This window comes from Vicia villosa, unplaced genomic scaffold, assembly GCF_029867415.1.
Source record: "Vicia villosa cultivar HV-30 ecotype Madison, WI unplaced genomic scaffold, Vvil1.0 ctg.005251F_1_1, whole genome shotgun sequence".
NCBI lineage: Eukaryota > Viridiplantae > Streptophyta > Magnoliopsida > Fabales > Fabaceae > Vicia > Vicia villosa.
The window spans coordinates 46,846-65,042 of record NW_026706597.1 but is presented as its reverse complement, the minus strand read 5'-3'; the positions used below and the strand labels follow the sequence as shown (position 1 = coordinate 65,042).

At 35.1% G+C, this 18,197-nt stretch overlaps 1 protein-coding gene and 1 long non-coding RNA gene across 10 annotated transcripts; one reads left to right on the top strand and one right to left on the bottom strand.

The window, feature by feature from the left end:
• Positions 1-6,278: 6,278 nt before the first annotated feature.
• Positions 6,279-11,782, bottom strand: LOC131642553 (uncharacterized). Of its 9 annotated transcripts, XR_009295934.1 has the most exons (6): positions 11,312-11,782; positions 11,019-11,130; positions 9,554-10,897; positions 9,283-9,465; positions 9,151-9,196; positions 8,662-8,923 (listed from the first exon to the last, which is right to left on the bottom strand). It is a non-coding gene; the product is annotated as an uncharacterized LOC131642553 (long non-coding RNA). The 9 variants fall into 9 exon arrangements; XR_009295927.1 differs by adding an exon at positions 6,279-6,461 and having other exon boundaries at positions 8,790-8,923; positions 9,554-11,782; XR_009295929.1 differs by having other exon boundaries at positions 9,554-9,749; positions 10,731-11,782.
• Positions 11,783-15,832: 4,050 nt separating this feature from the next.
• LOC131642556 (uncharacterized) lies at positions 15,833-16,819 on the top strand. Its single transcript, XM_058912795.1, has one exon. It carries the CDS (start codon positions 15,833-15,835, stop codon positions 16,817-16,819), a length of 987 nt encoding a protein of 328 aa, XP_058768778.1.
• The last annotated feature ends 1,378 nt before the right edge of the window (positions 16,820-18,197 follow it).

The following is an 18,197-nucleotide window of genomic DNA, read 5'->3' as shown; positions in this document are numbered from 1 at the left end:
TAGATGGGGGACGCGTGGCAACCGTAGGAGAGCGGTTTTGACTAGTGGGAAACACTAATTGTTTGGTGTTAAGTACTTGCTCTTCCTCAGAAACGTTTCCATTTTCTCTCTCTGCAGTACTTTGCTTCAAACCTTGTGAAGTACTTGTTACTAACTCTTCTTCTAAAATACTTTGTTTCATTGTCTTGAGCAAGCTACGACTTGAATGAGATACATCCCGAACCTTCGAAACTCTAGCCGTCCCAGGTAGAGTGCTTCCAGCTTCTTTGAGATCTGTTGTTTCTTTTTCCGATTCCTGAATGAAGCTAACGCTTTTGTGTGCAGGTAGTGGGCAAAAGTCGTTTGTTGGGTCTGTTCCATGGTAGTGACGCAGCAGGGAGACATGGACAACCGGATGTATGCGGGAAGATGATGGTAGATCCAACAGATACGCGACCTCACCAACGCGTTTAACAATTTTAAAAGGGCCAAAATATCTTTGGGATAACTTCTGGGAAACGCGTTTATGGAGTGTTTGCTGACGGTATGGTTGGAGGCGTAAGAGAACCCAGGCTCCCACATCAAACGTAACATCATCTCTGTGTTTATTTGCCTGTTTCTCCATTTGGACTCTACTTTTTCTGAGATTCTCTTTTAACTGTGTCAGTATTTGTTCATGTGTTTCGAGCAAAACAGGAAGAGGGTCGCCTTTAGCTCCGCTCGCGAGGCACTGGTGGATGTTTGGTGGTTCGCGGCCATACAAAGCTTTGAACGGGGACATTTGAATCGCAGAGTGGAAGGAAGTATTATACCAGAGTTCAGCAAGATGGAGGTACCTGAACCATTTGCGAGGGTGGTCACTGACAAAGCAACGAAGGTACGTTTCCACAGATCTATTTGTCACTTCTGTTTGACCATCCGTTTCAGGATGGTAGGCGGTACTGTATTTTAACTTAGTCCCTTGTGTTTTAAAAAATTCCTTCCAGAAATTGCTGAGAAACAAAGGGTCACGATCTGAGACTATGGACTTGGGAGTGCCATGCAAACGGTGAATCTCGACGGCAAAACGATGCGCCAAATCCTGAGCTGTGAACTTGGTGGGTAGGGCAATGAGGTGGATGTACTTGGTCAAGCGGTCACAGATTACCCAAATCACTGTAAAACCGAATGAGTTTGGGAGATTCGTGATGAAGTCCATAGTAAGTTCCTCCCATACTTGAGCTGGAATCGGTAACGGTTGAAGAAGACCTTTCTTTTTCTGTGTCAAATATTTATTGTGTTGACAAGTAGTGCAATGTTGAATGAATGTTTTTACTTGTTTGTAGAGTCCTGGCCAGGAGAAGGATGCAGAAAGTCTAGCCATAGTCGCCTTAACTCCAGAGTGTCCTGCCGAAGGAGTGTTGTGGAATTCCTCCAATAAGGAAGTTCGCAAATCTGCAAAGTCAGGTATAAAAATTTTGTCTTTGTAATAAAGCATTCCTTTTGCCATTCTGAATTCGTCTTGTCTCTTTCCGGTTTTTGAATACTCTGTCAACAAATTCCGTCCCTGGGCATCATGAGCGTAAAAATGTCGAAGTTTGGCCACGAGATCAGGAATCGGGGATGAAACTACCAGCAAGAGGGATGGATCTTCACAAAGTTTACGACTTAAAGCATCAGCAACAAGATTTGTTTTCCCAGGTTTGTAAAAGATCTCAAAATTAAACCCTTGCAGTTTAGAAGTCCACTTTTGTTGTTCTGGAGTTTGTATCTTTTGCAATAACAAGTTTCTCAAACTCTTTTGGTCTGTGTAAATATGAAACTGCTGACCTAAAAGATATTGACGCCACTTCTTGATTGCTTCTGTGACAGCATACATTTCCCTCACATAAACTGAAGATGCTTGGAGTCGTGGACACATTTTCTTGCTGAAGAAGGCAATAGGGTGACCATCCTGGGAGAGCACTGCACCAATGGCAACACCAGAAGCGTCTGTTTCCACAATGAAAGTCTTTGTAAAATCAGGCAAAACTAGTACCGGCATGTCGGTCATTTGTTTCTTTAGTTCTGTAAAGGCCAAGGATGCCTCTGGACTCCATGTAAATTTATTTGAACGTAATAAATCGGTGAGCGGAGCGGCGAGAGTGGCGTAGTTGCGCACAAAGCGCCTGTAGAATCCGGTGAGGCCTAAGAATCCGCGAAGCGTCGTGAGTGATCGGGGTGGAGGCCATTCCAAAATAGCCTTTACCTTTTCAGGATCTGGTGCAACACCACCAACAGAAATAATGTGGCCCAGGTAATTAACTTTATCCACTGCAAATACACATTTAGACATCTTTGCATAAAAAGAGTTAGATTTTAATAAATCAAAAACAACCTGCAAATGAGTTAGGTGGTCATGAAAAGTAGGGCTATAAATGAGAATGTCATCAAAAAAAACTAAAACAAATTTTCTTAAGTAAGGTCTCAAAAGGTCGTTCATGGCGGACTGAAAGGTAGAAGGAGCGTTAGTTAGCCCAAAGGGCATCACTAGAAACTCATAGTGTCCGTCGAACGTGCGAAATGCTGTTTTATGTGTATCGTCGGATGCAACCCGGATCTGGTGGTAGCCAGAGCATAAATCTATCTTGGTGAAAATCGTCGCTGAACCCAGTTCGTCTAGTAGTTCATCAATTGTAGGGATTGGAAATCTGTCTTTAATTGTTACTGCATTTAGTGCTCTGTAATCCACACAGAAACGCCAAGTCCCGTCCTTTTTTTTGACAAGTAAAACGGGTGAGGAGAAAGGGCTAGTGCTGGGAATTATGGTACCTTCTTTCAACATGTCATGGATAATAGTGGTCATAGCTTCTTTTTGAGAGTGAGGGTAACGGTAGGGTTTGACGTTTATGGGGGCTGAGTTAGGTAATAAGGGTATGTGGTGGTCATGGTGTCTAGAAGGGGGAAGGCCTTTGGGTGTTTGAAAAATGGTTGGGTAAGTCTGAATGAGAGAAGAAATGGCTGGATGAAGGGTTGTGGGTGTAGTAGGTGTAGGAGAGGGTGAATTGTCAAGTGTTGTTGAATGGTCAAACTGATTGAAAATCATTAGGTGGAAAGAGGATATGGAATTTGTATGGACCATCTGTTTAAGTTGGTGAAAAGTTGTGGGGATTGGTTGGGAGGAAGATTCTGCTTGAAGGGTAAGGGAAGTATTTTGGTGGGTAAATGTGATGGATGGGATGGAAAAATCTGCATGAATTGGACCTAGTGTTCTTAACCATGCCATCCCCAAGACAACATCAGCCCCTTCAATGGGCAATAAGTAGAATGGCAAGGTAAAAGGTTTGTCTTGCAGAAGAAGTTTAACATTGTTACAAATACCTTGACATTGGATGTGAGAACCGTTTCCTACCATGACTGAAAAATTGGGAATTGGGTTTGTGGGTAGGTTTAAGTGCTGGGCAATTCGTGGCTGTAATATGTTGTGTGTGCTGCCTGTATCAACCAAAACCATGACTGGTAGGCCACTAATGATACCTTTGAATTTGAGGGTTTGGGGCGAAAAATGACCAGTTAAGGCTTGGGTAGATAATTGAAAATAGGTGTCATTGGAATGTTCCTCAAAGAATTCTGTTTCAGTGCTGTCCTGGACTGTTGTGGCCAACTCGGCTGAATCCTCTTCCTCCATTAATAAAAGAAACTTGGCAGTAGCACATTTGTGTCCAATAAAAAACTTTTCATCACAATTGTAACAAAGGCCTTGGGCCCGTCGGTCCTGCATTTGGGCTTGGGTTAATCTCTTGATGGGGAATTTGGGTGGAAGGTTAGAGGTAGTGGGTTTGGGCTGTTGGGTTATTTGGGCTGTATGTGGGTTACCGAATTTGGCTGGTTGGGAAGGAATGGTGTGGGTTGGGCGGCCATATAGATTGTGGGTGGTTTTTGAAAAGCCTTTTTTTGATTCCTTTAACTTTGACTCAATAAGTTTGGCTAATCCAATAGCTTGGGAAATAGATGTGGGTTTGTGAATGGCCATTTCATGCTGAATGTCAAGATTAAGGCCAGAAATGAAGCAATTTAAAATTGCATCCGGTGGTAGACCAAGCACTTGGTTTCCTAGTTTCTCAAACTTAGTTTGATATTCCACTACAGAACCTTCTTGTTTTAACTTGAATAATTCTGCTTGATGATTCTCATAAGATGAGGGACCAAATCGTAATTCAAGGGCTTTAGTAAAAGAAACCCAATCAGACAGCAATGAGTTTTGGTGCATCCATTTAAACCACCCTAAAGCATCATCTTTCATATAAAAGAATATTAAAGATAATCTGTTTTCATGTGGCATATTATAGAAACTAAAAAATTGTTCCGCTTGGAACAACCATTCAAGAGGATTAGAACCATCAAACATTGCTAGTTCCAACTTAGGTGTTCGTAAGGGAGGTAAAGGGGGAATGTTGGCATATTGTGGAAAAGGGTGATGAGGGAAAAGTGGTATAGTAGGGTTAGGAGGATAGTGTGGTGGAGGTGGGGTGTAGGGTGTAAAAACAGATTGGGGTTGAGTTGCTGGGTTCCTAAGCATAGAGGTGACAGTAGGAATTGAAGGAGAATGTGAGAAAAGTGGGGTGTGTCTTAGAGGGGTGTTTTGTGGGGTAGAAACCATGTTAGGGTGTGAAAAGTTATGAGGGATACCTGCTGTATGGGATGAGCCACCGTGAACAGTACCGGGTCCGCTATGAACAGTGCTGGGTCTGCTATGAATAGTGTCGACGGGAACAGTCCCGACGTGAACAGTACCCGAGTGCTGTTTTTCCTTCCCAGCCAACAGTTTGTGCAGATTTGACATGACAGCCTCATGTCTTGAATCTGAAACTGCCTTTTCATTGTCAAACCGGGTCTGCAGCTCACCTACTTGCTGTGCAAGTTCAGTAGCAGCCAAATGGAATCTTTCATCCATTTGTATTTGAGTTTCTTGAATAGCATTGTTAAGTTGAAGTTGGGCTAGGTTAACAGCTTCCTCTATGATTTCTCTAGAAGAAGGATTAGGTGGTTTTGGAGGTGCCATGAGTTCAAAGAGATGAAAGCACCAATGATAGAATATGCTAAGCTAACTTTAGATCTAGGGTTGCATAAGAGATAAAGACATAAAAACAACAATCTGATTTTTCTTAATTCAATACACACCAGCTCATTACAATATATAGCTAGGGTTTTTCTAATGAATAAAAGGGCCATGGGCCTACATAAAAGGCAACTAGTGCAGCAACTAAAAATATTACTAAATACACCTTTTAATAAGTGTAGAAGTTCTTAAGTAAAATGGACTTTTTCTTCACTCTAATGGGCCTTGAATTGCTGCTCTTATCACGCCATTTGAAATGGTGCCTACGTGTAAAACACTCATAAACATGGTTATTGGAGTAATTTTCTTGAAATAAAGGTTAGTTATGTATTTTTTTTTTTAAATTTGGTTATTCGAAAAAAATTTCCTCAATGTGAAGCTCTAGCAAACCTAGTAAATTGGTTAGTTATAATAGTGAGTTGATTGGCAAAGTTTATTGCAGTTTCTTTTTATGACAATTTTTTCACTTAATCGTTTATGTGTATAATTGTATTAAACATGTGACTGTATTCTTTTTAAAGGATCAATGATTTTGTTTTTACATATCAATTTTGTTATTATGGATAATAGTTAGGAGTTAGATTGTTTCTCTAATAAATAATAGATAGATAAGATGGGAGAGGCAAGGGGCATGATGCTTCTACTATCATGAGATTTAACACACTTCTTGAATTTTTCCCAATAGATAGTTTATATAATTTACACTAACACTTCAAGAAAATACGCAATTAGCTATGACCGAACCCGCAACTAATTTGAAGTGAATTACTATCAAATAGAGTTAGGTAAAGATTAGTTGTGAATTCACTACTATATATGTCGTACTTTGGATTGTGTGGCTAAATATCTAGACTATATTTTCCTAGAAGAATTCAAACTCATTTTTTACAATTCATAGCTAACCTGAACTAAATCGTAGCAAATAATATATCTTGTATTTATGTTTCCAAACTACATAGCTACAATATTGCCACAAAATAATCATAATAAATCTAAAGCTAAATTAGACTAGATCAGATTTGTAATTTTCTTACCACAACCAATTAGGCTATAAATTAAAAAAATATATATTTCTTTTCATTTTAACATTATACTTAATTACTAAAAAAAAACCCAAATTAAAACCAATTTCATATTTATATATCTTCAATAACTAATCAATTAATGATTAAGATAGAAAAAATAAAAAAACAATTTTATAATATCATTAGCTAATGGCAGGTCTAAACCAATAATATTAATCAATTACAAAAAAACATATTTATCCTCATCTCAAAATATTCTAAGAAAAGGATCTAGTGTCCACCATCATGATGCTTCAAAAGCATCTACAATTAGAGTTATGTTCAAACCATCATGCACTTTGACATTAAATCTTGGACCAACAGGCGAGCAACTATGAACACTTGCAACATAAAAATACATCATAAGTTCTTGTGCATAACCATTTGTCTAAATCAACACAAAACCTAGTATGTAGAAATGCCAAGTAAGAAGTTAGAAGCAGTACAACTATAATAGTAAATAGAACTCCTAATCAGTTATGTATAGGCTTCACCATGTTAATAGGCCATGTAGTGTCACTAAGACTTTCCATTTTGAACAAGAACAAGAGAAAAATTGAAAGACTTCCCATGTACTCTTCCATGGGCTAACAACTAATATTATTTCAAAAAATAAAAAGGGAAGTTAAGTCGTTAAAAGTATGATTGCGATATTCATTATTATCATTGAAGAGTTGACTAAAAAGGTCAATGTAAAACTACAAAACTAAATTTTAATGCAGGGTATTTAATCCAAAAAATTAGAAATATAGCAGTCTACTAACTCGTCATCATGTGGACGAATTGGAACGATATTACAGTAGCTAGAAAAAGTAGGAGGCAATTCGGAGGTCAACATGAAAAAACATTTTACAATTGAGACAGACCTTTGTGAGAGACACACCACATATTCACCCAAAACCTTAAGGTAATAGGTGTGTACGTTCTCTCACTTCTAAAATGCTCAATCTTCCTTTTTCTAATAAATATTAGACTTCTTCCTCACACTTAATTCTTAACAACCTCAAACACTTTAAAATTTACTAAAAACCCTGGGTTTTGTTTTGAATGCTCCCGAAAATCACCATCCTCGTCTTGGTAGTATGACAAGGGGTGGCAAAACGGGCCCGGCCCGCGGGAAAAGCCCGTTTTACCCGCACTTTTTTGCGGGGCGGGACAAAGTTTTAGGCCCGCTCTCTTTAATGTGCCCGCCCCGCCCCGCCCCGTTTTTTTGTGGGCTTTTGCGGGCATTTGTTTTTTCATAGAATTTTACTATTTTTAGGCCTAAAAAGCTGAATGCCCGCGGACTTTCCCCGTCCCGCCCTCACATTTTTGCGGGGCGGGACAATGTTTTAGACCCGCACTCTTAAAAAAGCCCGCACCGCCCCGCCCCGTTTTTTCGCGGGCATTTGCAGGGCGCACTACTAGAAATACTCTGTTTTCCTGCGGATTTACCTGCGGATTTGAGTAAAATTTCCGCAGGAATCCCCAGCTAAAACCTTCGTGGGTAATATTTTCGGCAGGAAAATACGCAGGTAAATCCGCAGGAAAATATCCGCAGGTAAATCCGCTAAAAAGTCCGCTGGTAAGTCCGCAGATAAATCCACAGGAAAGGTAAATCCCCAGGTAAATCCGCAGGTAATGTATTTCTAAATTAAAAAAACCTAAATTATTATTCATCTTTAATCAGCAATATCAAAGAAACAGAGTGAGTGAGGTAGTAGTAGTAGCACTAGCATACCATACCATGAATTTCAAAAACCAAATATGCAGTGCTGTTTTGAATCTTAAGATCAAACACACTTATACAAATAATAATTGTTATAGATTTCTAAAAGTAGATAATATGTAGTACTTCCAACAAGACAATAAAGAAAAAGTTGAAACTTTTGGTGCTCTATTCAAAAAATATTTGTAGGATATAGTATAAATGATTAGGAATCATGAAATAAAGTCACGTGTGAAAGTGAGGGAGGAATATATAAATTCATAATGTCCTAAAATTTGTTTGACTTTTTCTTTGTAAAAAGTTGAAATTCCTTTTTGTCTCCAATTCCAAAATATTCTCCAAACAAATTATGCTGATTTTTAGTGACGCAAACAGTACGTCACCATCTAATCATCTGAGTCAAGACTATGTATTATGTTCCGGGTCAATCACATAACCGTAGAAAAATTTCAAGCACGAAACTTAGGTTAAGTTGAAATAAATGCAAGTATACATTGTTGTTACTTAGGTTAAGTTCCAGCCCTCAAACGTGTCAATCAATATCAGATTCCATCTGACGATTGTCCGCGCGCAACATGCCGCATCTAACACGAAATCAATCAGTTTCACCTACTTTTTGTGTATAAGAGTAAATCCTGTTATTTTATATACTCAAATTCATTTTCATTCATGATATTTTTTAATTTTTTTATTGACTTAAATGTTTGAGTGCTAACCTTCAAGTCGGTCTTCTTAATATCGCATCAAATATACTGATTCTTTAAAACAAGACATAACTTTGATATCTCACATTTAATTTCTAATTTAATTATTGTTATCCTAAGATCAAACCAGACACCAATAATAATTTATAAAAATAAATTTATGGTACTATAGGTGTCTTGAATATTTAAATAAGTTTTCGATTAAAAGTAGATGCTAGAAAAACTATATATATAATATACATGTATTGTTGACTTACATTTTATGTTGGGAAGCAAGGTTTATCCATAGCTGCAAACCCTTTTGGATTCCTTGAGCAGCAGTCATCCACTGCAAGTCACCAGCTTCTATGGTTCCTTTGTGTCCTTCAAAATCTTCATGTGTTATAGCACCCTTAATTTCACAAAACACTAACACTTAGGTGAAAATGAAATATTCCAAATCTTTGACTTTATAAAACAAGTAAAACATCTCCCATGATGATGTATGTAAAGAAGTAACTAGTTTAATTTTTAGCAGACTGAACAGACTACAGAGAGAGGACCACAGAGTAAAAGGAAGAGGACATATATAATATAGTGTTATATTTTGATATAGAGAAAGCAAACCAAAACAATTACCAGCTTTACTTCTGCCAACCAGGCAGTGAATTCTGGATGTTTGTTCCTGCAAAATATAAAACATCACTCAGACAAGGAATACAAGATATTAATGCTAAATTTAAATTAGAAAGATATTTACTTCAGTACAACCTTTAGAATGTAGGTATTCAAGATCGTCTAATCACGACTTCAGAGACAACACAGGACTTCACCCTCTCTCCCAAGGACAATTTCTGACATACTGAATAAGGAATCTTCCACTTAAGAGTATCCTTGTCCACATTCTTTAGCATACAGTATTAGGTATGCATACTTCACCCTCTTATCCACATTCTAACGGAAAACGAAAAAAAACAAACAGTGAATTAAGGAAAAGGAAAAGGAAAAGTGCAACAGAATTGAAAAAGGTGAAGAGAAGTACTTTTGACAGGATGGTGAGATTGCTGCTTAGTTGGAACCCATGAAGCAAGTGAGGATTGCTGTGAAGCTATTGTGTACATTTTTACACCATTAATTGATGAATACTTGATACCGCCATCACGAGTCGCCATTGCTGCTGCCGGAGAAGGTTCGACGGCGGTGAATGGTTCCTTCACAATTGGTTGCAACTACATTGACTAACCTCTTGAATTAGAGAGAACCATAACAGACAGAACTATAACCACAATTGCTTGGAATTCAAATTAACAAGATACAATGCAACAAATGAAAGCTAAGCTAAGCTTATCAAGTTGAGAATTCAATTTCTGACAGAACCGAACCAAAATTGCACTTGAATGGAATCATAATTATTTCGTATAGCCTAATTCGAGGTTTCGAGATCAAACTCAATCATAAACATACAACAATGTTAAATTTTTTAAAAGAGATATTTATTATTTATTATGATCATTTTTTACTTGAGAGTAATTGATGGAGTTGCACGAAAAAACCCATGAAAAATTTCTTTTCTACCGCAATGGCTATGAATTCTACGTACACTTGAAGAGTTCTAGTTTTAAGAATATGGAATACATATGACTCTAAAGTATTTAACATGCAAATGATATATACATAAGTCCACTCATTTACGTTAGACTACAACCACTTTTGTTACACTTAAGGAAATGAACATAATCTAGTGCTATGGATATTGACTAATCTCACTTACGTACAACAATTTTTGAATTTGGATCCTCTACTTTATCCAAAAATCTAGTGGTATGAATGCTCTCATAAACTTTTTTTTCTTATTGTTTCTTACTTATTGGGGTAAGAAACAAATGCTTCATTTAGCTACCAGAACAGAACCTTGTTATTGGATTTATGAAGAAGAAAAAAAGAACAAAACTTGTGGCTCTAGCAAAATATTATCCATATGTGTGTAGATTATCCATCGAATAACGTACGAAAATTCTTACTTACATATATTATGATTATGACAGAGGAATAGGTTTGAATGGAGGGATTATATTGATAGCTATCACTTTGATTATAGATTGCTAAAGCATATCCTAATATATTATGATTATGAGAATTCTGGAAAAAACCGTTATGTAATAATGAAAAAGTAACAGAGTAAAAAGGAAACAAAAAGCTAAGAAAAAGAGTGGCACTACCTTGATAGACTTAACCGGCGGCCTGTTCAAATTCTTCAAGTGCTTCTGAACATCAAGCTTCTGAATTGAACCATCACCAAATAAATCCACTGAAAACTAAAGCTTATAAACACATTTTCCTAGTTTGGCTTTAAAAAGTTCTTCATCAAAACACCAAATAAATCCACCTAAAACAGAGAACAGTCAGAACACCATGCACAAAACAAAAGCATAACAAGATCTAATTTTCACACACAAAAACTAACCAAAAAAAACTCAGTGAAGGCAATTGAAACCGTGAAAAACAACCTGCAGTTGTTGTTCGGCACAAATCACTTCTCCTCTACTTTGAACACAGCCCCCACACCAATACTCACATAAACCATATCTCATACCATCACCTTCCTCACATGGGTTTTCTCTTTTTTCAAACAAAACAAACTACTGTTAACTAACAACCATCACCTTCAACAAATAATAACAACAACACAAAAATCCAGTGTCAAAAGAAAAGAAAGGACTTGGTTGAGAGCTTTTATCAAACACTATGTGTGCAAGATACAGATTATAATAAACCTTTGAAAATATTAGGTTTTATTTACCTCTTGTCATCTCACAATTGGATTATGTAAGGATCAAGTCTTCAATCATCTTTTCCTTCTGTCCTCTGTTTCGTCTAGATAACCTCATCACCATCAACATCGAATCTACTATTTATCAACTCTGAAACAAAGAACCCAGGGTTAAAATGGAGTGAAGTAGGGGAGAAGAATAAGTATTTACACTATAATCCGAGTAACAAAACGCGCAATAGAAAGTGAAACAACCCGATGAACGAAATGGATGTGACACAGTCGATAACGATGATTCACGATGTTGCCGAAGCGCTTGACGGAGATGATTCACGAAGATGCAAGAGCATTCGAAGGAGAGGACTCACGATGGAGAATAGACGGAGACGGAGGACTCACGAAGATGCAGGAGCATTCTGGTGGCTGGAAACCCCGGAGCGATTCACGACGGCGAGAGAGAGAAACAGAGGTTAAGATTGGAACACACGATTAGGTTTTCCTTTATCTATTCTCTATGTTAATATATTTTAATTTGAAACATCAATAATCAATAATAAATGTTAAGGCAAAAATGATAAAATAAAATAGTTTAAGAAAAACTAATAATAATAAAACTAAAATAATTTAATTTAATTAAATTCTCTTTCTACTAAAATATAAAATTAAATAAAATTATCTAGAGATAAATTAAAAAAAACATCATTTATTTTAATTCACAATAAAAAATTAAACATATAAATATTTTTTTATCAATCAATATGTAGATGTTGTTGATTGGCTGTAATTTTTGGTAAAACTCATTGTGATTTTATCATGTCAAAACTGGTGTCATGACATGCTTTCTACTGTTGTGAAGTTTTACTTATGCAGGCCTTTACCTGATGTCAAGGCCGATGTCATGACATTCGTAGCTGTTACGTCTTATTCTGTTACTAATTATGGTTGTGTGATCTGTTAAGATCCTATGCGCTTTACTTGGAAATATTGGATTTTGATCTGTTCAAGGACGTCTTTAATTGCTCTTATTTTAGGTTCCTTGATTTGTGGAAATTAGTTTTATTAGGTTTAAAACTAATTCGGATCCAAGGCCCAGCTGCTGTGTTTTCTGAAGGCTATATATATTATGAAGAAGCTGCAGACCGGATTAGGGTTTTTGTATTGAGAAGCTTTAAGAGGTTTTCGTGCTTAAGTTTTTGCGTTCTAGCTTTCTTGTAAGCCAAACAATCATCATGATGATTGTCTTGGTCTAGGTGTTTTTGTTTGAGTTGTAAGAAGTACTTGAAGCTTTTAAGCAAGAGTACCATTGTACTTGATTGAAGCTTTTAAGCAAGATCAAGTTGTGTCCTTGAAGTGTGTCTTCTATTCATATTCATTGAGCGTTATTCATCACTGCTGTGATTGAGGGGGAGTGAGTGGAATCTCTGATCTAAGTAATATTAGGTTGAAGTTGCATTGGGTAGATATTAAGTGAAAGGTGTAATTTTGAATTGTATTACTCTGAATTGATATTACTTATAGTGGACTTCCTCCCTGGCTTGGTAGCCCCCAGATGTAGGTGTGTTTGCACCGAACTGGGTTAACAACTTTCTTGTGTTGTTATATGTTCGTTTACTTCTTGTTCAGTTGTTTAAGAATATTCAGATAGTAATGTCGTGACATCCTGTTCGACATCGCGTGTCTGAGTCCAGAATTTCACAATAAATTAAAAATATTAAGCAATATATATATATATTAGCTATTATTTATATTCAATTAGCTATAATTTTATCACATATTTTATAATTTTATTATTAAATTATAAAAATTTATATTCAATTTATGAACTTGAATTGAAAATGTATTTAGCACGCTTTTGCAGCAAACTCAACCACAAAAGTCAAAATTTAAGCTACAAAAAATAGTAAAACTAATTTATAATTTTAAAATCCTATATAAAATTTGATATTTTAACAAGAGTTCCAATATAATTTCATATAACACATCATTATTATTAGAGTAATTATTAGAGTAGAATTTCTAAAATTAAAACTTTATAATAAATAATAATTGAACAAATATAATTTTCAATTACACAAAATGTATATTTGATAAATAAGATTAAATTTGAAATTTAGAAATAATTTTAAAACATATTAATTGACAGTGTCAACCATGTTTGGGTTATCGAGATAATATTTTTGAAATATGAGTTACTTATGTAATTTTTTTAAAAAATTGATTATTATAAAAAATATCTGATATCCATTCTCAAAATTTTTAATACCTTTTATTACTTTTATTTTTAAAATTTTTTATACCTTTTATTTCGTCAAAAATTAAGATAAAAAATTTTAAAATGACACAATTCACATTAAAACATTAATTAAAATAATAATATTAAATAATTAACCTTTAAATATAATGATTCATTTTAAAAAAAAATAGACAAAAATAACTCTTAATTAAAGAAAATAGCTAATTTTGCAGCAAAATCCGCAGGAAAGTTTCCTGCGGAATTACCTGCGGATTCTGTATAATAGTTTGGTTTTAGTAAAATAGATATTCGCAGCAAAATCCGCAGGAAATATTCCTGCGGATTTACCTGCGGATTTTGCATTATAGTTTCGTTTTCTGTTTAAAATATATGAACCGCAGAAAAATCCGCAGGTATTCCTGCGGAATTTTCTGCCAATTCTAAATCCACAGAAAAATTTAGTTTGTTTAAGAAAGTCCCAGGAAATTCCGCAGGTAAACCTGCGGAAATTTTCCGCAGCAAATTCCGCAGGTAATACGTGTATTTCTAGTAGTGGCGGACCTAAACGAGACGGGCATGCTCGTTTGCCACCCCTAAGTATGACTAGGATCTATGATGTTATAAGTTGTCCTTATTTTATCGAAGATTCTCATTATCTATACAATACGAAACAATCAGTTCTCATTATCTATATAATCCGAAACAATCGGTATAAACAAGTAACACTAATGATAAGATGAATTGAGACATAGGAATAAGATATTAAACTTTCTAACAAGTCGCTACCTAACAAACAACAATAGGCCTTTAAAACTACACAATAAAAAAGGAAGAAGGAAATAACATACATGTTCCGGAAATGCTCGCAACAGACCTGTTTAAGACATGCTCAAAACAATGGACTTCCAAAGAACAAGCTCCCACTACAATAGAAAATTAATAAAATGGCACTAGAATATAAGACACCTGTCGTACCTCAATTTTGTCCGGATCTTTTACTATCATATTGTTTTTTTTTTCAATTTATTTTAAATAAATGAATTGGCACAACTAGTAAAGATTAGAGTTTAAGAAGGCAAGAGCATGATGTTCTGAGTTCGAATTTCATCTTTCTCACATTTTAACATTTTTTATTTTTTATTTATTACTAACTTTATTTTCATTTATATTCAAAAATCACAAAATCACCAAAAATTATAATTTTTTACATTTTATTATTAATTTTCGTTTTTATTTATTAGCATTTTTAAACCTTAGAAATTCTTGAATTGATTCCCTCTATTTCTAACAAGAATTAAAATAATTATTTCTTTAGGTTAAATTTGTTATTATATTTGATTTCATTTTTATTTGTTTTCCAAATATGTTAACCTTGTTATTTTAGTATAAATATATAGAATTTCTAACACATTAGAAGAGGCCAATTCCATCTAAACATAATTTTTCTAACACATTAGAAGAGGCCAATTGCATCTAAAAATAATTTTTCTAACAATTCACGTTATTACGCTTTTGTATATATTTTCACTCACAAAAATACACTCATAATTAGGGATGTCAATTTGTTTCCATTAGCGGGGATTCTCGTGGAGATTTCCTGTTGGGGGCCCCAAAGACGGGGAATTTTTCTCCCACGAGGACGGAGATAGGGAACAAAGTCTTCTCGAAGGGACTTCGAAGACGGGGGTGGCGTAAAATAGAATAATGTCCTTACTAAAATAGCATAATGTCCTTAATTTATATATAATTTTAAATTATTATGTAAGTTTATTTGTCATTTCATATAATTAATCTTATACACAAATTTAAAATATATATGTATTATTAGTAAAAGAGTGAAGTCTAAATGATTATTTCAATTTTTTTAGTTTGAAATTTTGGTGGTCATGACACTCAATATTATAGATTAAGTACTGTTAAAAAACAACGTATTTATCTTACAAGAATAATTTCCAAATTTCTTGTGGTTACTTTTTAAAACTTTTACTATTAATTTGATTTAAAATAATAAATAAAAAAAATCTTGTTTATCGATCTCTGCATGAACTTTGGGGATCTGCGGGGATGGGAATGGGGGACAAAATTCCCTCGTAGCGACGATCCAAGCGGGGATGGAGAATAAATTCGAGGACAAAGATTGTGATAGGAATGTATCCCCCGCCTGCCCCGCCCCATTGACATCATTGCTCATAATTCCACCCGCCACCAATTCACGTACAAACAACTATCAAATATTCTTTCACGTACCTATTTCCCATATGATTTCACATTTCTTTCACTGTAAATAAAAATCTCATATCATGCTAAGATTACTGAGTATGGCAGGTAGAATACAACTGGTTAAAACTACTATCATTGCTATTGCACAATTTTGGATGCATTGTCTTCCTCTCCTCAAGTCTGTCATCAAGAAGATAGATAGTATTTGTAGAAGTTTTGTGTGGACTGGGAAAGCAACTGTCAGCAAGAAAAGCCCCATTGCTTGGAATTCAGTTTGCAGGCCAAAAAGTCTTGGAGGTATGAACATCTTCAATCTCTGTCTCTGGAATGATATTGCTCTTTTGAAGTGTCTTTGGAATCTGAGTTTAAAAGCTGACAACCTTTGGGTTAAATGGGTGCATGCCCATTATCTCAAGAAGAAGACTTTGATGGAGGCAGACATTAGCAACAGTTGCTCTTGGGTGATAAAGAAAATTTTTAAACTTAGAGAGCATCTCCCTAATCTCCAGCCAATGTGGGATCAAATGATTCAAAAGATGAGCTTTTGTATGCATAAGTTGTGTGACAAACTGATGGATTTTGATAGGGTGCCTTGGAGATATCTACTACAAGGTAACAGTGCTAGACCTAGGGCTACTATCATCACATGGATGGCCTGCCATGGTAGATTGAGTACGAAGGATAGACTGAGACGGATTGGTTTGATTACTGATCATATTTGCAGCCTGTGTAATGTTTGTGATAAAACTCTCGATCATCTTCTGTTTGAATGCAGGTTTGCAAAGGATGTTTGGAAATATGTTCTGCAGTGGATAGGCATTTCACATGAGCCTCAACCTTGGTCCCTTGAGCTTGGCTGGATTACCCGTATGACAACAAAAAAAGGTTGGAGATTTAGGATCCTAAAGATAGCAATTGCTGAAACTATATATGGTGTTTGGCAATATAGGAATGATGTTATTTTTAGGGGAAATACTCATAGGAATACAAGTATAGATATTGGAGATAGAATTATAGAGAAATTGATGTATAGAGGGTGGTATTCACCCAAATTAAAGAAGCACATAGCTACCTTAATGCTTTAGTTTTTTGGTTTGTTTGGAAGGTTGGATCTGTGATCACCTTTGTACTTTGACTGTTTTTGAATTAATAATATATCGCTTTGATTCAAAAAAATAAAATAAAAATCTCATACAAAAATTATTCACCAATTTTACACCATCATCCTACACTCACAAAAACTGTATGTCATGACATTATCATTATTCTAACACACACATAACATAAGGTTTCAAATAATCAATGGTGAATCAAAGATTCATAGTTTGGTTTGTGTTATTGCTATTGTTATTGTTTTTCAGGTTTGAGAACCAAAGAATAGCCAAAAGATCATTAACAAGAAGCCGTCAACTCATATTAAATTTTCAGCAGAAAAAAGAAGGAGAATAAACGAAGAAGAATCCGGATCCGTCAATATCGAAAGCACCCTTGACGGCGGGGAAAGCGTGCAGCCCCGTACAGCCCCCCACGCTCACGTGAACAACACCGCCAGAGCTGTTTCTGATGTCGATCTCCTGCCGCTGCTCCTCCAAATTCGACCACAGTTCTCCAACTGCGACACCAAGCCGGACCTCCTCCACTCTCACAACTTCTTCAGGTTTGTTTCATTTTGTTGATTCATCTTTGGTTAGTTGTGATGGTTATTGTGTTTGAAGTTTGAAAAGAGGAAAAGTTGTTCTTACAATGAGAAGAAGGAAAAGAGAGATGAAGTGTATTATATTTTTGGGTTAAATACATTTTTAGTCCTTATAAATATGCGACCCTGCATTTTTAGTCCTTATAAAATTTTCCTTCAATGAATGGTCCTTCTAAAATTTTTATGCATGCAATTTCAGTACCTGTTATTTTTTAAAATTTTAAAAAAATGATTAATTACCCTTTAATTTTAAAATTTTTGAATAATTTTTTTTATATATGTTTAGAATACTGTAAAATATTTATTTACCAAGTTTTAAAATTTTTTAAAACGAGAAGAATTAAATATGAATTTTTCAAATTTCAAAAAATAATAATAAAAGTAATGAAAATCTCAACTTAGAAATTAAATTTTGAGTTCCTTTTTTCTTCAGGAACTTTTTAAAACATTATGAACATGTCTGCAAAATAATCATTCTAAAATACACATTGGTTTGACAGCAGGGACTGAAATTACATGCATAACAATTTTAGAAGGACTATTCATTGAAGGAGAATTTTATAGGGACTAAAAATGCAGGATCGCATATTTATAGGGACTAAAAACGTATTTAATCCTATATTTTTTTTGTTTCTACTAACATCGATCTAATACTACTAAATGGTTTATTATTTAATTTTTTTAAACTAAACTTCCTTACCACATGTCAATTATTTAACGGAGGCCTATTAGTTTGAAATGGTCAATAATTTTATTTTATAGTTTCT